We start from the raw sequence: 24,508 nt of genomic DNA, 5'->3' as shown, positions 1-24,508 counted from the left end.
TTCAGCAACTTTTGTCAATCAGACATAGAATAGCACTGTGTATGATCATCCACCCATTAACCGTCACAAGCATATTAAGGAGCCACAAGCTGCTTATTGGATAAAAATCAAGCAGAAGAAATGTTCACTAGATATGAGATTAAGGACAGTTTTCGTAAGTGATGCTTATTTGTGTTTCCAACATCTCTAACTCATACATAGATCCTACATCCTGTTTAAAATGATCTGATTCCTTTCCCACATTAATAGCCTTCACCAGCAACATGTTCCAAACTACAGCCATTTTCGTATAGAACATTAAGTAGCATCTTTGAACTTTTCTTACACTATTTATGTCAATGTGAATTTTGCCCATGCCAGATACAAATCAGAAGTGAGTTTTTTCAATTCAATGTACATCCTAGTCAATGTAAGTTTTATTGAAGCAAAAGAACTGAAGACACAATTTAACTGTGTGTGCGCGTGCAAACACACACAAATATGTCACTTGTGAAAACACACTTATTATTGCACTGGCTCTCAGATAAGGGTGCACATGACTGTAGACTTTATCCCAGTTTCTTGGAAGCAGGCTCCATTTCAACCAGTGAAATACTTCTGTTGAACTGGGTTGCATATCTGAATACTGAAAAATACCACATAAATGCTACCACTCTCTTAATCACTTTATTTGTAAGAAAACCGCTCTGATGTCAGTGCTCCCTGCTCCCAACAAAGCAGCCTTATTTCCTAGTTTAAACTTAAAAGGAAAGCGGTGCTGTCAGCAGCATATTTCTAATCCAAACCGAATCAGTGATGATGAGATCCCGCAGGTCAGTTTCTCAGCCATATTGCCAATCTCCACATAACTGCAAAATGCAATTGTTAAGTACTTTAAAATGAAGATAGCTTTAATGTATAGGTTAACCGGGAGTGAGTCCTTTAGAGCACCCAGGACAGTTCCTCCCTTCAAGACACTAGGCTTAGAATTAAGGAAACACTTCGCTGGGTTGGCACAGAAGAGGAAAAAAGTCATCACCCTTTTAATTCAGCATCAAGTCCCACAACAATCACATACATGCAGAAACTCCTGCGTGCATAAAATTCCAGCCCTGGTGCTCCTTTTTATAGACAACAGCCCATGCCTGGATCGCACCGACCCTTAGCTTCCAGCATCCCAGCCCATGTCAGGAAAGAAAACGAATGTCACTTTCTACGGGAAGAGCTTTGGATTCTCCGGTCTCCCAGCCCGTTCTGCTTTGTTTTGTTCACCTGGCATTTTCCTACCAATAAGAAGCTCTCGGACTTGGTGCCACACCAGGCATTTTAGCTCCGCGTCTTTGAAAGGCGGATGGTCAGAATGCGAATTCTTTTCCCAGCCGCAGTGCAAGGCTGGGACCATCAGAGAGGAAGTTATAAGCTGCTCCTACTATATCCACACTAGGAGGGAGAGAAGGGAGGGGTGGGAATACTGGAGAGGGCTATTAATTTCTTTAAGAAGGGAGCACCCTTCGAAAAATCCACGTGGAAAGCCCAAGCAGCTGGTTGCGGAGAGGGGTATATGGAAGGGCCGCTCGCCCACTGGGAGGGGGTGGAACGCGCATCCCCATACAAATGATGCGGTTGGGGAAAGCCCATAGGAAGCTTACTGGAGAAGCCTCAGTGCGAAGAGGGTGACCAGATCCCAGAGGGCTGGAGCGTTCATTCCGACCCCATTCCGCGTGGCCAATTTTGGAGGCGATTACTTTTTCCAGATTACACCTAGGCGGCGGCGGCAAATGCGGAGAAGCCTCGCCTGACAATCAAAATCCAAGAAGCTGGTTCTGGGGGAAAGCCCTTGTTCAGATGAAGGAGGATGCCCTTCCTGACAGGTTTCCAACGCCCCGCTCTTGTTTCTGCGATGGCAATGAAGACCCGTCGCTTAAAAACCGAGCGCATTTTAGAGAAGCGAGCGCAAGGTGCCGCAAGGTAAGCGCGCCCGTGCGCTGCGCTACGCCAGCCTTGGAGGGAGCCGGAACAGGGACACGCTGGCTGGATCCTGGCAGACCCCGAGGGCCCCTTTCTCTTGTGCGTTGTCTTAAAGCCTGACTCCTTTCAGATCCCCGTCCGCAGGATCCAGAAAGGCGTAAAGGATGGAGCGGCGCCCGTGCGCCCCGGGAAGAGAAGGGACTTGTCGGTCCGCCTCCAGCAGCACTTACCTGCCAGAAGGAGCCAGCAGTTCAGCAGCCCGCCCAGCACGGCTCCAGAAAGCCCCCAACCAAACATGCCGCCCATCCGAAGCACGCCGATCACTGCAAGGAGGAAATTGCTGCTCCGAAGTGAGTCCTGCTCCCTCTCTCGCCCAAGGTCCGGCAAGCCCCGGCGCCGCGGAATAGGAACTTTCCCTCCTCTCGCTCTCCCCTTTCCTCCTCCGCAGACGGAGCGGATCGAAAGCAAAAGGTAGTATCCGAAGGGCGCTCAGCTTGCCGGGCTCGGCCCTTTTATAACCTCCCCAGCCCACATCCTTCTTCCCAATCACGCCTCCACCCCCCACGTCACTTGCCCCCCCCCCGTCCGTCTCTGCCCCCCCCCCCCCATTTCCAGCAATACCTTCGGCCGACCCCGCTTCCTGCCTAGGATGAGATAGTTAAGATTGGCCGGCAGATTTCTGAAGGGGAACGAAGAGCACGACTTCTCGTCTCTGGCACGCTCCACTCCAGATCGGATTCCATTGCGCGGGGAGGGGGAGGGGAGGTGTTAGGCTCCCCGGTTGTACTTGCTGTGCCAAACTGATCCCGCCGTGCGGGTGGGTCGATAGAAAATCGCAGGGATTTATTAGCAGTTCCGTCCAAGAACGGCGCCACTCTTAAGCAGCGGACTTCGCAGAAAGTGGATATGGCTTTTTGTACAATGCTTCTGGAACTCGTCTTTAAAGACTGTACTTTTTCATAGTCTTCCCTGGATTTCCACAAAACTGGAAGTGTTCAGGTTTTGTACTGAACGTAGGAATAATTGCGAAACGCACAACGCAGTGGAAGCCGGGGGGGGGGTGAGCCAGGTGAAAAAGCCCGTTTAAATTTGTTTGGGGAACTAGTTAAAAGCGTAAGAAAAGCCCTCTTGGAACTGACCAAAAGTCAATCGACCCGAAGAGCTTGCTCCTCACAGCGGCCATTCAGATGTCTCCAGGATACCCCATCAGCAGGTCCTCCCTAACGACTACTGTGTCTTGCTTTGAAAAGAGGAGGTTCTATGTAAGCAGCGTGGTAGATCTTTTGCAGTTCTAGAGGGGAGGAAAACGGAAAGCACGCAAACGACATAAAACTGGAAGGTATCTGTCCTTATCTTATCAACCGTTCCTCTTGAGCTGCTAAGAGGCTAACCATTCTCTACATGGATTGCCCAATCTGCGACCCAACTGAATCCGAGACCAAAACTTCTTTTTATCTATCTCAAAAGACCGAGGTTCCTCAACCCCCTAAGTGATGCAACTACATCAGCATTTGAGGAAACTTCCTCCTCCAGGATGTTTCATCCCGGAGATCAATATCACTCTCTGTGACTTCGTACCTAGGCGTGTGGTTCCCAATCGCTTCTGAGGCTAGGACAAGATCATCACGATCCTCTGTAGGCGGAGTCTGGGGTCCCCTCTTGCAAGCAGCAATCGCAGCCTTAGGTTTCTAAGAACTCGTTCACGAACTCATGCTACATGAGACGGTTCAGAAGCGTCCCCGGGAGCAGCTAACACGACTAACAGCAACGCTTAGATTTAACTAGATAAATGTCGATCGTAGACGATGGGCAGCTTGCAATCACAGTTACTACCTCTGCCCTGCCTAATTATAGCTATAATCTGTTATAGGTTTATGGACCAGCACAGTAAATGCTATTCTAAGAAGTCGGCTATCTCTAAACTTAAATTACAAAATTTGTTTGGTGTACCAAAATACTCTTTCCTCCATATACCCCCCTCTTCATTATTTTATTGCAATGTGGAAAAGATAAAGGATAAATACAAAAGCAATTGGAGGAAAAATCTCTTCTATAAGGGGTGTTCAAAGTTTTCTTATTTTTTTGCTCATCTTTGAGCATGGATATTTTTTTTATGTGCTATGCTATAGTAACAGATGCTTATAATGATCTATGAACATGTACCACTTTGAGGGTGCTTCCAGGCTATTACTGTTTTTGCATTGCATTCAAATTTAGGTCATGCAGTTATAGTTGATTTGGAGTGCTTGCACAACAAATGTGCTTCCCCAAATGTGCTTGCAGTATAAGAAGTGATGGGAAAATGCACTGGAAAGCATGAGAACACTTGCTTCTATATGACATCATCTAACCTCCCTACAAACTAAAAAGATAAATAAATAGCCAACTCTGTCTAGTCTCCTTGCAAAGAAATCAGAATGAATGCTCTATAAACAGGTGGCCTGGAAGCACCCTGAGTAGTGGGAAGCAGCTAGATGTATTTGCAAAGCTACCTAAACAAAACAGCACATGTAATTGGCATTTTTATACTATTGGCATTAGATGATCGGATGTGACCTCTCAGTAGCTAATACTTTATTTGTTCCAATCACATGTCATCATGTCAAGTGTAAGCTACGCTCAGTTTCCAACAACGTAAAAACACACTCAGAACAAAATGATCCATTCTAGAAGCACTTCCTGTGCTTTTGTATAGCTCTTGCTCATTTTAGTAGGGTTTGCTCAGCAGAATTTCCTGATGTCTTGTACCTTTGATACTATGGATGATATTGAACTAAGGTCTCATCCACACTTTGCTTGTCTCATGCCTAGAAAAAAAAGGTTATATGCAAAAAGTATTGGAAGAATCCTACCCTGAATTCTGTTTTCTCAAGCTTGAGCAGCAGATTTTCACAGAAATTCCTCTGATTATTCTAATTTTAGATTATTGCATTTGCATGCTATTTCTTCAATATTAAGTTATTTATCTCAAATACCAGCACTGAATGCTTTATTACAGGCATATTTGCCATGATCATGTTGAATTATGTATTTTGTAATCTTGAGGTGGCATATATGGCTAATTGTTCTAGTGATATAAGGATTGCTAAACTTGTTATTGTTGCAACAATAATGTGATGTGGCCGTGAAAGAGTGGTACAGGTATTTTACAAAATTGCAAATATATTGAAAAAAATATAATTCTCTGCCCTGAAGAACACATGTACATAAATAACAATACATGAGCAGGATGTCTTTATGCAGATTTCTCAGTATATATTATTAAATATTAGTTAATGTATTCCCACACAACACACCTGCTAGGTAAGCAAACATCATTATCCTAATTTACAGAGAAGGAAATGAAAGCACACGGAAATTAAGCAATTGGGCTAACATCACAGGAAGTTAGTGACGAAGCCAAAAACAGCCCAGATCTCTTGAGTCCCACAAAACCATATTGAATCAGGATTTTTTTTTTTTTTAAAATGATTCAGCTTTCCAGTTTTAAAAGCATTGGTTGGAGTGTTTCCTGAAGACGTGAAAAACTCTTATTAAAATGTAAAAAAACAAACAAACCATTTCTCATCATTGTAGGACTGGCTGATGGTCCTACATCTTAGATTCATATCCTGTCCTTGATACTGGCCAATAACAAATATCTCAGAGGAAAAGAACAAGAAGCCACAGGGTTCATTTTTATTGATGTGAATGTTATATAAGGATCCTATTCTCTATTTTCAAAATTCCCAAACATTATTATTATTATGGAACAGCTGGGAAAATGTGATTTCTATAAAGCCTTGATCTTACTTCTTTCCCATCACATAAGCAAATCCAAATGCTTTTCCTTGTTTTACTAATGAGAGATAAGGCCCTGTCTCCCAAAAGGAATTAAAAATGGGAAGGAACAGCAGTAGAGGATAAGCCCTAATCTGATCTTTAGATGAATTTCCCAACCCAAAACTCTACTTCACCAACCCTACTTCCTTTCAAGTTCCATGACTTCCCATGTGATAAAGATCCAGGAGTTGCTACAACTTTCGCAGTTCACTGCAGAGGACCCAAGCCTACTGAAATTTCAGTTGAAACATCATCCACCACAAGAAACAGGTCCATGCTGAACAAGGAACAAGAAAAGGCTCATATTCAGAAACTGAAAAAGTTAGGAGAGCATAGAACAAGTCACATCCTTACCCATCTTTTCATGACAGGTCGAATGAACCAGGAGGTAGTAGATCAGTTTCCCTCTAGGCAAACATATACCAGCTGTATCACAAATTCAGGTTTGTTACCAGCACCTGTTGATGTAGGACAAGCACATGATGAGGACCAAACTACTCCACCCATTTATTTTTCAAATAAAAAGCAGTTGTGGCCCACCTGATATATATTGCACTCCTGATTGAAGACTCACACCAGTTTCCTGCTAAAAATAGTGCCCTTCCCTGCTGTTTACAGTGAAGGGCATGCACCTTCAGGAACAAATAGCAAGAGGGGCAACAGGATATGTTCAGCAGCAGACTGGCATAGGGCCTGATGAATCTTAGTTGGCAATGCATTCCACAAGATGGTTACTACAACAGAAAACTCCCTGGTAGCCAGCCACTGGGCACCACGGGGTTGGATGAGCTGGAGTAGTAGGTCAGATGATGACCAGAACAAAAAGGGAGATATACAGAAGATTGTACTCAAGTCCCATGCCATTTAGGGTTTTAAATGTTAGCCCCAGTACAGTCATAAATATACTTCAGGTTGAGCGCTTTCGGGTTGCACTATGCGGTGACCCAGAAGTAATGGAGCGTGTTACTTCTGGGTTTCGCCGCTTGCGCATGCGCAGATGGTCAAAATGACGTCACACACATGCGCGGAAGCAGTGAAATGCGACCCGCGCAGATGCGCTGTCGCGTCTTACATTCTGTTCAGGATGCGAACGGGGCTCTGGAACAGATCCCGTTCGCATCCCGAGGTACCACATCGCATCGAGAGCCAGTGTGGTGTAGTGGTTAAGAGTGGTAGTCTCGTAATCTGGGGAACCGGGTTCGCATCTCCGCTCCTCCACATGCAACTGCTGGATGACCTTGGGCCAGTCACACGTCTTTGAAGTCTCTCAGCCCCACTCACCTCACAGAGTGTTTGTTGTGGGGGAGGAAGGGAAAGGAGAATGTTAGCCGCTTTGAGACTCCTTAAAGGGAGTGAAAGGCGGGATATCAAATCCAAACTCTTCTTCTTCTTCTACCACTGTATCTTGATTTGAGTTCATGCAGAGAAAAAACAAAATTGATGTAAAATATTGTGCAGCAACCTGCACAAATAAAATAAAATAGGTGTAATATAGTTTAAATTCTTATAGTTAAAATACAGCCAAAATCCTGACCCGGCTGGAACATTTTGTACCATTTTGCTGTGGCATAAATGCTTTTCAATGGCAGCCTCACATGAAGCATCCTGCAGTAATTTAAACCGGAATTGACTTATGGATAACCACAGCAATTCAAATGTGTTAGGAATGGTCATAGCTGGTAAATAAGCTGAAGCTAGAAAAAGGTCCCTCACTACTCAGTTCACTTCCACATTGAGCAACAGTGCCAGATCACCAAGCAGAACCAATGAGGCTACATTTTTATCTTTCTCACAGTGCAAGTCACCCACTATGGCAATCAAGGCAATTTCAATATCACCACTCCAAACTAGGCCAAAAGCCAGACTGGATGGGATCTACATAATCAGTTTCATCCACAATCTCACCACCACACATTCACATACCTTGCCCAGATATGAAACGGAGCGATAATATAGCCAGAAGGGCCTGATTAAGATGTTTTCAATAAAGTCTGTACCACTGCCACTTACAGGTAAATACCCCTCTCTAAAAGAGGTATCTACTTTTCAGTATACTATTCAGGTATACTGGATCCAGTACACTGGAAGTACTGATTCAACTAGCAAAGATGGACAAGGTCACAGGTGGTCAACAAGGTGCATAGGCGCCGACTCCATGGGGCCTGAGGGGGCCCGAACCCCCTCAAAAATTCGTTTGGGGGGCTCCGCCCCCCCAATAATCTCGGGCGCCCCTCCAGCAGAGCGCCACCGCCGCCCCTCCCCCAGCCCAAAATGCACAGGGTCGGGCTGCATGCCTCCTGCCCTCCCTCCCGAGCAAAAGCTCCACCCAATTTCCTTCGGAGCTGATTAATAGGCGCAGCACGCTCTCCCCTATTCGCTCACGAGGAGGCGGCGCCACTTTATCTGCATATTCATTAGCTTATTTATTATTCATGAGCTTTCGCGGGCTCCCCCAATATTTTTTATAAGTCGGCGCCCCTGACAAGGTGATTCCTTCTGCATCATGAAAATAAATAAAAACAGTATAAAACAAAACAAGGTGATCCAATAAAACAGTCTAACTGGAGCCTCCCTAGATTCATAGGATTGTAGAGCTGGAAGGGACTCCAATGGTCATCTAGTCCAAACCCCTGGTTCAGCCCATATTTGAAATCTAACATCTGCATCTTCTCTCCAATACTCCAAATATTATCTAAATCCAATCATGTATTAGTTTCTAACATTAACTAACTAGCAGTTATGGGTGCCCTCGCACCCCCAAACTCTGTTATCCTAGATCTAGATCTATAACAACAGACATGACCACCCACATGACCCAGGTCTCAATTATGCATTTCAGGTTAACGGGTTGATCTGACACTTAAGTTTTGAATAACAGCTGATTTCCATTTCATTGATCTGGCATAAAGCAGCAAGGTGTTGAGAACCAATGGGAAATATGTAGGGCAAGCCCCTTGCCAGGGAACCACAAATAGATGAAAGACCAAATTAAGTACAGTATTAGCTGTTATAGATAGATAGTTATCTATAATTGTAGCTATTTGAAAACCTAAGTAAAGCTTCCAATCGCTTTCCTATGGCTGCACTGGAGTGGGGAGACACACACGAGTGTAAGACTCATACACTGAATGCTAAGCCATAGTTGACATTCAAACCAGGTCAGTGTGTGTTTACCCTTTGCCAAAAGATTGAAATATGCCCATTTGCAATGGGGATTGCAAGTATTTCCTCTGTATGATGAATTTCCAGTATATGTGGCTCATTAACTACTTAGTAGAAGAAGTGACATTCAGCCACTCAGACTGAAAAATAGTAATATTTGTATCTGATTTGTTATATTATTAGTTATTAGTTTTAGTTCTGTGTTGTTCCATTTAAAATTACAATAAAATTGTAAAATAAAGAAATAAGCCCATGTGTTCACGCAGAAAACAACAAAGCATTTTTTCACCCAAATACTGTTATGTTCATAAAGTGAGGAGTGGGGAGTTAACTACAGACAATCCTTGTTTTGCACGGGGGTTATGTTCCAGGCCTCTGCACATGTTGGCAGAGCACATGTAAGCCCACCCCACCCCTTTTTGTGACATCTTTATGATGTTTTGGGGCTACTTCCGGGTTTGGCATCATGCATGCGTGCACGATCACACATCATTTGGACATGCCTAAATCAGCCTTGCCTGTATTACAAAAGTAATACTGGCTCATTATAGAAATCTCTGGTTTTTGAAAATAGTTGCTTAGAATCTGCTATTAAGTTAGTTATCCACATATTAATATGATTTTATACTGGAAACTGAAATATCTATTTTAAGCTTGCTGTTCCTTTCCCAATGTTTAACTTCCTTTGAAAATATAAAGCAGAATCTTATGATGACGGGAAGAGTTTAACTTCTTATTGTGCATTCAGTTCAAAGTGGGAAGTAGAACTGTACTTTAATAAAGCAATCACGTTGTTTCCACCAACTGAGTCAGAAAGTCCCTTGTGTTTTCCAAGCCCAGGAAAGCAAGATCCAGCAGATCATTATCCAAGACAGAAATGAGAGGGGTGTCTACTGACTTTTTCAGTTTTAGTCTGGTTTTTCTCCAAGCTTACATGACCTTTTATGGAGGAACAAAACTCTGCTCAGAGGGATAAAGATAAAATCAATCGCAATGACATCACAATGAATAGTGGGGGGAAATATTTCTCCTATGGTGGCCATGTGTCCCACATTAACAGAGGACATTCCTCCATTTGAATAGTTTTCAGAGGACAGTTGTTTATTTGAAGGTGTCCTTTGTTCGTTTGTTTGTTTGACTGGCTGTCTGCTCCAAGTCCAGTTTAACAATAAAGTACCCTTAGAAGCCAGAGCAAGGGCCTGAAGTTGCCCACCAGTTGTTAGAACCTAGATAGCAAGATTAAGTAGGAAATTGTAATGGCTGAAGGAGTCCTTCAACACAGTTATATAGTGATAAATAAGCAAAGTCCTTCCTCCATGTACATTCATATAGGATTAGGTTGTTAGATATACTTTCTTCAAGTCACTGCCCTCAATGGTAAAAGAGTAAAGCATTTTCAGAAAAAATAGGATATAAAATGAATGCTGATGCTGCTTCCCGTTCCTTTTCCAGAATCAGAAAGCCAGGTTTCCCGGGGTGTGTCCTGATTAGCAATAAAAAGGGAAAAGCATGATCCAAGTTAATTTTCCAGCCCTAAAAGGAAATGGTGTTTCCTGTATTATACAAAACTGGTGCCAATAAGACTGACACAAGAATCTATTGTCTATTTAACAAAGCTATGGTAAGAAATGATGCCTGTGAAAATAGGCCACTGCAGGCAACAAGGAACTTTTTAGAGTGTGAGAGATTGAGTGAGTGTGCGTGCACATGCACACAAGTTCCAAGGATCAAAAGTGGAGAATACACCTTAATCCTGAGTAGCCAATGTGGTGTCTTTCAGATATTGTTGGGATCACAACTCCTATCATCCTTGACCACTGGCTATGCCAGTTGGGGCTGATGAGAGTTGTAGACCACCATTATCTGGAGAGGATAATCTGCCCTAGTCTAAAGCTGAAGCAGCCACTAATATAGTCATACAGTGGACGCTTGGGTTGCAAACGTGATCCATGCGGGAGGCACATTTGTAACCCGCAGCATTTGCAACCTGCAGCACCATGTCTGCGCACACGCGAGTTGCGATTCGATGCTTCTGTGCATGCGCCGAAACCCAGAAGTAACCTGTTCTGGTACTTCCGGGTTTGGCGTGGTACACAACCCGAAAACGCGCAAACTGAAGCATCTGTAACCTGAGGTATGACTGTACTCCCAATGCTCTAAAATAAACATTAACAGTACAATCTCATACATACCTGCTCAGAAATACATAAACCTATAAAGTTCTGAAACATACTCCCAGGTAAGTGTATACAGGCACCTCCCCACTTGTGCAGGATCAGCATGCATACACCCACTGATACACACACTCTTTTCAACGCTTGAAAGGGTGTGGGGCAGGAGCAGAGCAGAGCAGGGCAGGGTGGAATGGGACAGAGTAGTGGTGGAATGGGACAGAACGGGACTGCAACCCAATTTCACCTTTGGGGTTTGACTTCACTGTCTAAGAACCATTTCCCACATTGTAAGTGAAAAAATAACAGTTGGTTCTCTGATAAATGTACCTACATGTTTCCAAACACCTGTAAAATTCACACTTTAGGTGAACATAATAGGCCAGATTCAAGGAATGGGTATCATCAGCAGAAGCCTACACAAAGACCTCTGCTAGCGCAACAGTGATCCCCACAATGCTCCTCCCACATGCCCCCTCCCCGCTGGTTTAGGGGGGTCAGAACAACCTACAGAAGAGTGTGCAGTGAAGGAGAGGGAGGATTGAAATGCTTGCACTAAAAGACCCAGCGTGTGCCAGCTGTGAAAAAGGCAAATTCCATGCTAGGGATCATTAGGAGGAAAGGAATTGACAATGAACTATTGATATCGTCATGCCACTATACAAATCTACGGTGCAAACACATTTGGAAACCAGTGTACAGTACTGGTCACCTTGCCTCAAAAAGGATATTGTAGAAGTGGGGGGAAAGTTCAGAAAAGGGCAACCAAAATGATCAAGAGGATGGAGTGACTCCCCTGTGCAGAAAGGCTGCAGTGTTTGGGACTTCATAGTTTAGACTAGAAAAGGTAAGAGGCAACATGATATAAGTTTACAAAATTATGCACGGCATGAAGTGGATAGAGAAAGCTCTTCTCTATCTCATTTAACTTTATAACTCATGGATATCCAAGAAGCAGAAAGTTGGAAAATTCAGGACAGATAAAAGAAAGCACTTCTTCACTCACTGCAAAGTTAAAGTATGGAACTTGCTCCCATAGGAGGCAGTGATGGCCAGTAACTTAGATGGCTTTTAAAAATGACTGTATAAATTCATGGCAAAGACTATCATTGGCTACTAGCCACTATGGGTACTCTCTGTCTCCACAGCTGGAGGCAGGAATGCTTCCAAATAACAGTTGCTGGAGACCATGAAGGGGAGAGAGCTCTTGCACTCAGATCCTGCTTGAGGGTTTCGCACAGGCATCTGAGGTTTTTTCCCCCTGCTGCTGCTGCTGCTGCATCACACTGCTGACTCATGTCTAAGACCCATTGATCCTTTTCACATGTACTACTGGCAAGCCAGGTGTCTCCCATCTTATACTGGCGCAGCTGGTTCTTCCTGTCTAAGTGCAGAACCTTACATTTGTCCCCACTGCAATTCATTTTGTTAGATTGTGCTATCTGCATATTTGATTAGCATTCCCTCAACTCCTTAATCCAAGTCGTTTATAAAGACACTGAAAAACAACAGATCCAGGACATAATTCTGTTGCACTCCACATTTCACTTTTTTCCAAGATAGCAAGGAGCCATTAGTGAATTACTTAATAATACTAATGGATTGTTTTAAACATGTGCCAAAAACAGAGATGTAGCCCTGAGCTGCTCAAACATGGCATTAAGGCTGCTGATATATTATTATTATTATTATTATTATTATTATTATTATTATTATTTCTATGCTGCTTTATATTTTAAAGAAAAAATATCCTAGCAGTTTATAACAGATTAAAACATCATATAAAACAATCCAAAATAAGACAAATTCAGGCTTCAAGGAAAATATTCCAGATCCTTTTCTAAGTGACATTTTGCTTTCCCCATATTTATTTGCCTACTTAATTTAAATAGCTACCCCATATCAGAATAACTCTAGGAAGCTAGGACCAGGACCTGGGAGATCAGGGCCCAAATCCCCACTCAACCACAAAGGCCACCGGGCTACCCTGGGCCAGTCACAGGCTCTTAACCTACCTCACAGGGTTGCCACAGGCACCAATGGAGGGGGTGAACCATGTACTCCTTGGAGGAAAAGATGGGATATAAATGCATTGAATAAGCTCTTCTGCTCACCAGCTTAAGAAAGATGGAGACACTCTTAAAGAAAATCTCCTATCTATATTCATAGATCTAGATCATTCCCTGAAACAGAACTCCATAGAAAAAGAAATCAAAACTGACTATGATAACAACCCATACAAAAAAAGGTGAAATGGCAAATAAGTAAGTAAGTAACAACACCTTTGGGTACAATTCACCATTTGGTGCATGGAACATACCATTTTGAACACAACAACAATCACTCATTGTGGGTAACTGGTATATTCTAAGTTTGGTGCAGAGGGAATCTTGGTGTCTAGTACAATGTTTTAAGGCTAATAATCTAATAAATAAGTTTACAATATCTTAGTAAAAAAATATGCATGTTTCTAAGCTCCACATCCATGTAATTTAAAAAATGCAATATATTACCTAATCATTTTTTTGTTATATATGAGTTTACTGTCGGAATATGCTAATTAAGGCAATTTAACTGCTTGATTCATTGTGCACACCCTTATTTACTGTGTTATTCTAATTTGCAAGCCATTGTTATATTAACAATAGTTTTAGAAGTTTAATGTTGTTTGTTGTATCTTGTGTTTGCTGGCCAATCTACAAGTAAACTATTATTTTCGTCTCTTATTTCCAAAATGCAATGCAACATGACCCTGGCAGATCATGTGGGGAGAAGAATTGCAGTTCCTCGGAATTGACAAGAAGAACCTTGTGTTAACAAAATAGATTATTTGCTGGAAATGATAAAAAATAAAAACTACTACAGTTTAGAATGGAGAAAAATGTTGAATGCAGCAGAAATTAGGAATTTCATTCCTACAAAAAATACCACTGGGCCACTGAGATTGCACCATGCTAGTGAAGAGGTGTGGGATGATGAGTGGGTGCGTTAAGTCCCTCTTCATGAGACAGACACGTTTTTTAAAAATGAAGCGAAACTTCAGCCTCTGTTATAGTGAGTCATGAAGCATGTGGCATTTTTGTGGGCATGATGCAAAGAAAAACTGAGAAAAAGACATGCAGTTTCTCCCTCTCTAACGCAACCCCATCTGTGTTTTCTTTTTAAATGGTGCAATATAAGATTTACTTTAAAGCTTATGATCAGTACAGTTGGTGGAGGAGGAAAGCGTAGGAGGCAGAGGAAAGATTTGTCAAGATGCTGTAGCCATGAGGCAAATGTCTATGCCAATAATGCAATTATATATGTATTTATTTACTGTATGTATTTATTTACCATCCTTCGTCCCAGGATCACAGGGCGGTTTACAATATAAAAACACAAAAATACACAACATAGTAACCAAAACAATAACATTCCCTGGCGCCTAAAGATATGCCTGCAAGCTGACCTTATGGTAGCAATATCTAGCTGAATCGTTCTGGAAATCGCCCTCATTTCACCACAACATATGCAACTTCTTGCCTGATAAAGAGTTCTAGAGAACTTGGAAGCTTGTCATATCTTGGGGACTTTTTGGTTGCTCCTAATAATGAATTACCCAACAGCAGAATCTAGAAGAAACAGATGTTGTAGAGTTAGCCAGGCTGTACAGACATAGATCTGAATGGCATCTGGATATATAAGTCACTTTAAGCGTTCTAAAAGAAGATATATGTGGCAACCAGATCATTCTTTGCTTTCATTTATTCTGCCCATAAGCAATGGAACTAAACTTTATGAAGGCATTTTGCAGTACAGTGGTACCTCAGGTTACATACGCTTCAGGTTACAGACTCCGCTAACCCAGAAATAGTACCTCGGGTTAAGAACTTTGCTTCAGGATGAGAACAGAAATTGTGCTCCGGCGGCACAGCAGCAGCAGGAGGCCCCATTAGCTAAAGTGGTGCTTCAGGTTAAGAACAGTTTCAGGTTAAGCACGGTTAAGTACGGACCTCTGGAACGAATTAAATATTTAACCCAAAGTACCACTGTATGTAAAAAAGGTTTACTTTAAAGTATTCTGCTTTCTGCATTAGTAGAAAAATTTAAAAATACAGTAGGTGCAGTACTGGTAATGAATGTGATGTCATGGATACAACAGTGAAATCAAGAAGTGGAACCACATAAATTAAAACAAAGAACAGTAGAGTGGTACCTCTGGATGCGAACGGGATCCGTTCTGGAGCCCTGTTCGCACCCTAAAGCGAACGCAACCCGCATCCGCAGGTCGCGATTCGCCGCTTCCACACATGCATGTGACGTCATTTTGAGCGTTTGCGCATGCGCGCTCCATTACTTCCGAGTCGCCGCAGAGCGCAACCCAAAAATATTCATCCCGAAGCTACTTCATCCCGAGGTATGTATTTAGACTTGTGACTTCTATTTTAAGGCAGGAGTGCTACATTGGTTTCCTGATGCTGAGAAAAATATCTTCCCCCCACTGGTGGAGGAAGAGGAGTGCGGGGGGAGCGCTCCGCCCCCAGCAGTGCATCCCAGTGGGGTTCCATCGCGGCTGCTCCCCTGCCCGCATTGGGCGCCACGCCCCTGCAGGCAGCACGTCCCACTCCCAGGACGCATGCTAGCCCCGCCCCTGCCTGCACTCCACCCCCCCCCCGGTGCCGGAGCATGAAGTTCCGCCACTGCTTCACCCTTCAGAACCTTCCACTTCACTATGTTCTACACCTGAGTTCTACCTCATCTCACTGTCATTGTAAATTCATGGGAATATGTCAAACATTTTATTGGTACATCATAAATAGTTAGGACTGTGAAGTCACAATGCACGGCAATATAACAAAGATACTGCACTGTATGCATGTTGCAGCAGCGGATCATTATTAATTTGGGTCTTTATGGGTCTTGAGAATTTTGATATACTGTTTCAAATATGTTTCAAAGCTTTCAGAACCATGTAATAATAGATTATATCCTTTCTGAGAATACCGGTACTTGTTTAAATAGTTCTATTGGACAACAGTTCTCAAATCATAGAGTTCTCTTCTCATTGCTGAAGTAGAGAACCACCAAAAACATTGCCTAGTTTGGGCTTGTAGAAAGGATTGGCCATTTTACCTAGATTATTCTGATTAATTCTCTGACAAAACCCTATGCTCTCTTCATAGTCCAACATGTCTAGAAGAAATCTAACCCTAACTCACATACCCTTTTAAGGAGATGCTAAAGATGGAAGTCTGTAAAATATGAGTAACATTAGACTGGAAGATTAAGCTTGCAGTCCTATACCTATTGACCTAACATAAAGTTCCACTAAACTCAGTAGGACTCTTCTAACATGGTGGGAACATTGCTGCCTTCCCAGCTGCCCACACTATTGGCAGGTACAGCTGTCGTCTCAGCAGTGACAGAGCCCACTGCACAACCTGGAGGAGACACCTTTGCCTGTTATACTAGGCAATCACTGTTTCTTTAAAAGTATTATCTGGGTATTGGTGAAGATGTGTCAGTGAATATTGATGTGAATGGTTAGAACACCCCTCAGCATGTCTACATTTTCCTTCTTTCACATGCAAATACCCTTAAACAAAGATTAGATCATTTAAAGTATTCTCTCACATTGGTTTTCTTTAAAAAAAAAATCATCAGAAAGAGTCAAAACAAAAACACTGACCATATGTGTTTCAGGATGTGAGCTGAGAAATGAGAATAAAGAAATGTGCAGTCTTGCACAACTTAACAGTGGTTTGCCTCAGCATGCTCTTTAAAAACAGTGGGATATCTAGTCTCAGCTTTTATCCAATAACATTTAGAAGATACCCCAAACACCCTTCCAGTAGACCTCAAAGAATCCGCAGGAGATTAATAGCTGGCTCTATATTTTCCAAAAAACCAGCACTATCTTATTAAAGAAGAAAGGATGATAGCATTATGTAGTTTACTTTGGCTTTTTAGTGTAGCTTTTTAGTATGGGAAAGAACAAAATAGAAGTGACCCATGCACGTTGATGTACAGAGTATTATTTAAACATATTGTTTTAAAATGAGGACACATTTACTGCCCTGTCTTGTTCTCTGTAATATAAGCAGAGATTTGCACCCTAAAAGCTCAAGATGCCCAGTCCTTTATCACTTACCTAATTTCCCACATCCACCTTAATATACATCATCTGCTACACGTGTCCATGTTAGAAGAACAAGGCTCCACAGATATACTCTTCTGTAACTACTGCATGCCAAATACAGTGGTACCTTGGTTTATGAACTTAATCCGTTCCGGAAGTCTGTTCTTAAACCAAAGCGTTCTTAAACCAAGGTGTCCTTTCCCATAACAGCAGGGGACTCAATTTACAAATGGAACACACTCAACAGGAAGCAAAACATGTTCTTATTCCAAGGCAAAGTTCACAAACCAAAACACCTACTTCTGGGTGTGCAGAGTTCTTAATCCAAATTGTTCATAAACTAAGCTGTTCTTAAACCAAGGTAATAATGTCTGAAAAGCAATAAATCTTCTACCTAGGTAGAAACTGTAAAATATTTTTCATTTGTAAAAAACTGATGGCATTTGTCATGAAGGTTTTATCTTCTATTTATCACATTCATGTCACTTCTGCTCACTCTTCTTCAGGTTCTGTCAATTCTTATCTGTCCTCAATAGGACTTGTAACTTGTTTGCTTCATTATCCCTTCTTTTGGCTAAATCACTCTACTTAAATGCACCAGAATGAACACCATCTTTACTCATGAATGCTGCATAACCTCTATATTCAACAGCATCTATCTATCAGAGAAATAATATATGTTTTCTTAGACCAGGTTGTAAGCTGCACTGTGTTCAATAAGGCTTAAACTAATACACTTGTTTAGGATCCATGCCTAAACCCTTTTTCTTAAAGTAAGAGGCACACCTGTAGGCTCCGTGTCCCACATTTTGATCAAAAGACGAAACCACATTTTTTTCTAGTAATTATGGCAAAGTGTCTGGAACTCTGTGTACTACATTTCATATTTTTATCTCTTATAGAAGTATCCCAGTTTTAACATCCCCTCCAATAAATGAGTCAGTAAGAATCAAGTGTCTGTATAACTATGATTATTTCTAAACTGAAATTCACTTAGTTTAGTTATTAGAATACTTCAAAATATACAATAGTTTTGAACTTTAAAAGTTTTAAATATTTGAATCTGTGTTTCTTTCACGGCTGTTAAAGCCTTTGGCTCAGGTACATTAAGGTATCTGGAATCATTTTGGAAATCAGGAATAAAACCTACAAAAATTATAAGCGGCCACATTATTAGTTAATGTCTCTTAAATTGCTGTTATTGAATTATTAAATGTTACTTGTTAGTGAAAGTTACTAGTCAAAATTATTTTAAAAACATTTTCACAATGAAAATAAGTATCTGAATAATTAAAAACTGATTGTGTGAATTTGAAGCAAATGGGCATTTACTAAGGGTATACATTGGCTTTGGGTGTACCACAAATTATGAGGCAAATTAAGGTGATTTGAGGGAAATTACCATGTTCCCAAATCAGATTGCAAAGTGTCTTGAGGCAGATGAAGGACTCCTTAAGCTTCTGAGTAGTTCTGTGACTTATGCTTCTAAAGAAAAAACCCATGTCTGTTTTTTCCTCATGAGAAATGAAATCAAGCTGATTTGGGAAACACCCTGAGAAAATGAGTAATCTTTTGTTTCGACAGACAGATCCAGCTGTTAAATCACAATACAGTGGTACCTCGGGTTACAGACACTTCAGGTTACAGACTCAGCTAACCCAGAAATAGAACCTCGGGTTAAGAACTTTGCTTCAGGATGAGAACAGAAATCGTGCACCAGCGGCGTGGCAGGTCCCATTAGCTAAAGTGGTGCCTCAGATTAAGAACAGTTTCAGGTTAAGAACGGACCTCCAGAATGAATTAAGTTCTTAACCTGAGGTACCACTGTAATTATTTTCCCAGGGCACTCATAGTGATCTGAGGGAGGAATGAAAAACTTACCTGGCTACATGTCTGTTTCTATGCAAGTTCAGGAAGAAGTCTCCATTGTATCTCCAAAAATCTATGGAGAGGAGGAACAGAAGCCCACCCCATAGCAACAAGCCTTGGTGGTAAAAGAGTCATTGCCAAGGAGTGACATTTCCTCTACCCCATGTATCTAGAGGATATGATTCTTATTGTACCCACCCCAAAATGATAAAGTCTGCCCTTTGGGGAGAACAATTGAAGCTATCGGTCTGAAATTTGGCAAGCTTCATTTCCTCAGAAGAGGTGGCCATGCCTGAACATTGTACCCAATTCTGGCAGAAAAATCAAATTGTTGCAGACTTTCCCTTCATTGTACACTGCTTCAAATATATTTGTTGGGAAATAGTTTATAAATTGTTTAATAAATAAATAATCAAACTTTATAAATTGCCCTGCATGAAAGCCCCTTCATATATCTGCCTATAATCTGGCCAACTTAATCTACCCTTGAGGGATTTCTGAGCCTGGAAAATGCATGTGCTTCATCCAAAATGGGGGAAGTTATAACCAGTTTTAGATTTGCCAGTATTATGCTCCAGAAGCACAGACTGGAGAAAGCAGACAGTACTCAGAAACAGATTGGGATTCTTAAAAATGCACATATACAGGTTGAACATGAATATTGGGAGCATTTACTATATTTTATATAAAAAAATTGAAAACACCAACAATTTTATTAATTGACAGAAAATAGTGAGACAAAATGTAAGTCAACTGTCTAAGGAGAATAAGAGATTACCACATTAGTCTTACATTTTTAGCACAGTATGAGCCTGACTTAGCTTAAGAAAAAAATGAGCTGCTGGTTTCCATGTAATTAAGAATGAATATTGAAAATAAACAATGAATGTGTATCTTGAAAACCTTTGCAGTTGCCAGATGCTTTGAAGGTGATCCAGGGTAGAAAGCCAGCATTGACTGTGTGGGACTGGATGAGGATGCACTGGTAGAGATGAATGGAAAAGTAGGAAAAGATCCACTGCTAATGTGAATTTCAAGTTTTCTTTTCAGCCTAACACCAGATGTAAAGAATTTAAAGTACATTACGACAAAAAAATGCAACAACATTGCCAGACAGGTAGTGGATTCAGTATCCACGAATTATGTTGTCTTAATAGTCCCTGAGCATCAGGCTGCATAACAGAGCCCATGTGTGTATTTCTGACCTTTATTGGCAATAAATATATTACTGCATTTTATTTTATTTTCTACAATATGAAAAAATGTAACAGTTCAATGAAATTAATTTCATTAAGGCCCCAAAAGGTCTTCATACTTTGTGTTATCAGGGTCCTCATTTGAGGAAGAGTCATGGTTCAGGCTTAAGTAAGGCACAACACCCACATATTGTTACTATTTTGCATATCATCTTGTTTAATGCATTGTTCCCCAGGACCTCAGTTATATATATATTCCTTCATGGTCAAACTAAACAGGACACATCTTTTTCTTTTGCTGAAAGAGAATCAGAAAGATGACATTTGAATCAGGGCTGTGGCCCTGGAGGGAGATCTAATTCTTTCTGCCCACCTTTTCTGCAACCCTGACTGAAGCTGTTACGAGGAAAACATAATATGAGTGCTTTATGTTTCCCACCATAAGGAGAACAGCAGCTTTACAAGGGCAATTAAGATTAGGCCATGGTGCAGGTTGGGAGAGAAGGATTAGACCTCTTTCCCCAGCACCAGAGTCCCACAGAGATGCTTTTAGCAACAAAACAAACACCAGGGACACAATGCCTCTCCCATGTCATATTTAGTTTGGCCCTAAAATACTGTATTTCATGTACTTTTCTATCTACACATATTCTAGATCTAAATGTTTCTGATCTACAACATTTTTACATTCATAGAATACAATTAAAAGACCTGTATAATCTAACGTGGTGCTGAAACAGCAGCAGCATTCTCAGCAGGCACAGTTAGCATTGTCAAAGGTCAAGCACACTTAGCCACTGAGCACCCTCTGGTGATCATTTGCAAATATTACACTCCCAGTATTTTGGTTTCAAGGCAGGTGTCTTGGTGGAGTGAACTTCATTTGTTCCTGGTTCCTCTCTGATGCACAGAATCTGCTTTGTGCAAATATGCTGTCTGTGCGGTGTGGCAATAACACGGGTTCCCCGGACGTTTCACTGTCTATTCATCCCTATGCCACCACTTTATTTCTCACTGCCACCACCCAGGCCCTACCTGGTAAAATACGGAGTCCAGTCAGGGTTAAATTGGAACATAAACTTCTGTTTATTTATTGCAGTTTAACAAGCGTGTGGTTTCATAAATGGTCTCAGTCAATTACAAGCATGGGCTGCCTATCCAGACCTATAACTTCCGCTACCTGCTCTCACTCACTAAACTACCCCTCAGATATTTACTTGTCTTCCTAGCTCCTAACTGTTCCTGACTCAGCTTATTTCGCTACACAAACTCAACCTACCCCCAGACTCTATCCCAATTCACTCCCACTCCACCCAACCACCCATCTCCCAACGAACTCCCCCCTTCGCCCCTCCCAGAGCTGGTTTTATAGTCCCTCTGACTCCACCTCCCTGGGTTCTGACTGGGTACCTATTTAACTGTTTTAACTATTTCACCTCTAGCACTCTCATATGTTAACGTCACATGCGGAACCTTGTCTTAAATGAAATAATTAACTTACAATCATTTACATACGATGTATTAGTCAGACTATGAACACAGGAGAGCAGGATTCAAATCCTCACTCAGCCACTAGCTACAACTCACCTTAGCCCAGTTGCTTTCTCTCTATCTAACCTACGTCAGCTTATTGTGAGGATACAATGAGGAGGAGATATATACCACTTCTTGAAGGAAGCTTCTTGAAAGGAGGGGTATAAGAAATAAATAAAACTTTTGATTGAAGAAAAAAATGAATCCAGACTTAATCATGCTTAGAGTAGACTCACTGAAATCAATGGAATTGTTCCACTAATTTCAATGAATCTACCTGAAGCATAAATATGACTAAGGCTGCAACCCTACCTCTACTCTGCAACTGTATTTGAAATACCATTTCCAGTTCTAGCTGCCTCACCTCAAAAAGGATGTTGTAGAATTGAAAAAGGTTTAAAAATGGAAACTAATGATAAAGCGGCTGGATAAACTCCCCTATGAACAAAGGATGAAGTGTTTGGAACATCTTAAGTTTCAAGAAAAGGTGAGAAAGAGGTAACATGATAGAAGTTTTAAAAAATATGCATGGCACAATGAAAGTGGATTAGTTTTTTTCTTTCTCTTTCATAACACTATAACTTGTGGACATCCAATGAAGCTGAATGTGGACAATTCAGAACAGACAAAAGGAAGTACTTATTTACGCAATGCATAGTTAAACTATAGAATTTGCCCTCACATGAGGCAGTGACGGCAACTTGGATGGCTTTTAAACAGGATTACACAAACTCATGAACACTAAGCTACCAATGGCTATTAACCACAATGACTATTGTTCTACTACCATTATGCTTCTGAATACAGTTGCTGTAAACTGCAGGAAAGGAGAGTGGTTGGCCACTGTTAGAACAGGAAGCTGGACTAAATGAGCCACTGGCCTGATCCAGCAGGGCTATTATATTCAGCATTCTTATCTGGGAATATACCACAATGAATTCAGTAAAGCTTGCATCTGAGTAGAAATGGTTAGGATTGCATTGCAAATCTGGATCGAATCCAATATGGCAGTAAATGAAGAATAAAGCTACAAGTTGTTGAATGAGGTAAAAACACCAGAACTGAATAAGATGTTACAGGTAGCATCAATGAATAGTGATTGAATAGATTCAAATTACAAGAAAAGAGATTCCGACTAACCATTAGGAATACCTTTCTGACAGTAAGAGCAGTTTGACAGAGGAATGGACTACCTCAAAAGGTGGTGGAATCTCATTCACTGAAGATTTATAAACAGAGCATGGATAACTATCTGTCGGGATTCTTTACTTGTGATTCCTGCATTGTAGGGGGTTGGATAGTATGAAACTTGGGGTCCCTTCCAACTCTACAATTCTATGAAAATGTATTTTTTTAAAAAAGAAAAGACTGTATGACGTATAATTAAAATATGTTATCACAGACTATGTCGTGGAAACTTACTTTTCTCATTATACTGTGAGGTATTCTGACATCATTAACGTTTTATTTAACATTATTATTGGTAACACTAGAATTATCAATATATTGAAAGATGAAAAACCTGGTAACAGTAACTAAATGAAACAATCTGGTTTGGCAATATTTTAGCAGTAGCCTTTTTTCACTCCAGTGTTTTTAAAAATACTTTCACCAGTTTCAGGAAAGGGTGGGTTTGAGTAGGGGTTTCCTGAGGCTTTCAGAACACGATTTTAACGTAGCAGTGTGTTAACAGGGGTCCCCAGAGAGTCTTGTTTTGGAACACACTGACGCCTACACATTATTATCTTTGCTACGTTCTGCAGTGTTGGGTGAAATGTATTTTTAATCGCTAGCAAAACATGCCTGTGTTTATCTAAAATTCAGAAAAGGCTAAATAATTTAAAACAAAATCACTTTTCAAATAATTACATGTACAATGAGCACTGAAACATAAAAGTCTAGTGCAAGTTAACAATAAAGGGTTGGTTAAGGATCAAAGAAAATATGTTTATTTTATTTCATGAATGCAAATAAAAAGTACTTTCGCTTTAACAAGTTCATGAATGGCTGTTGACAAATTCTTGGTATAAGAAATCTTTCCTCAACAGGATAAAGCTTTTTCCCGTAGAGGTTTATATACTGTATGTGGAACAGGGTGTTCACTGACATTATAAAGGTATAACTATAATCACAATACACTTTTATTACTATTGTTATGTGACAACAACACCGTGAAGATAATCTCTTTTTATTAGGTTATGTATATTCATAGGTGAAGAACTTAAAATAACTTGATTATAAGCAGACCTATGGAAATGAATTAACCATTTCTAGATGAATAGCTGTGTTAATCTGTTACAGCAAAAACAAAGCAAAGGGTTTATGACACCAGTTTTATTGAAAATCATGCCCTACATACTTAACAGTTTACTTAAGGTTGTGGTCCTATGTAAATAAGCTTCATTGAACACAGTGGACTTTTATCTTCTGAGTATGCTTTCATAGGACTGAGTGACAAGCAATTTGAAACACTGAATAACAACAATGAATAATAGCAGTATATCCAGAGGGAACCCTAGTCCTCAGCACTGCCCATGACCACTGAATCTCCTTTCATATTGAGCTACTATCAAAACCAGATAATTCTCCCTGCCCAGTGGCCATTATTTTTGCTGAGATCATATTGTTATTATAAAGATATAGAAAGTAAAGGTAAAGGGACCCCTGACCATTAGGTCCAGTCGTGACCG

At 41.0% G+C, this 24,508-nt stretch overlaps 1 protein-coding gene across 8 annotated transcripts in view; it reads right to left on the bottom strand.

Moving 5' to 3' along the window:
• Positions 1-24,508, bottom strand: part of FLT1 (fms related receptor tyrosine kinase 1) — a 139,258-nt gene that overhangs the window by 109,257 nt on the left and 5,493 nt on the right. For 3 of the 8 annotated variants that reach the window (XM_081197868.1, XM_081197867.1, XM_081197865.1), the window contains exon 3: positions 14,551-14,713. The exons of 2 other annotated variants lie outside the window; for them this stretch is intronic. Coding sequence is in view for 1 of the 6 variants with exons in the window: in XM_081197864.1 (XP_081053990.1) it covers positions 2,178-2,253 (76 nt within the window). In the remaining 5 variants the exon portion in view is untranslated. Of the gene's footprint in view, positions 1-2,177; positions 2,447-2,568; positions 2,592-14,550; positions 14,714-24,508 lie in introns of those variants that run through there. 3 more of the 8 variants (XR_014009070.1, XM_081197870.1, XM_081197864.1) reach the window with 3 other exon arrangements.

The sequence above is a fragment of the Podarcis bocagei genome (assembly GCF_964188305.1).
Source record: "Podarcis bocagei genome assembly, chromosome: 6".
Taxonomy (NCBI): domain Eukaryota; kingdom Metazoa; phylum Chordata; class Lepidosauria; order Squamata; family Lacertidae; genus Podarcis; species Podarcis bocagei.
This window is presented reverse-complemented; position numbering and strand designations above follow the sequence as displayed.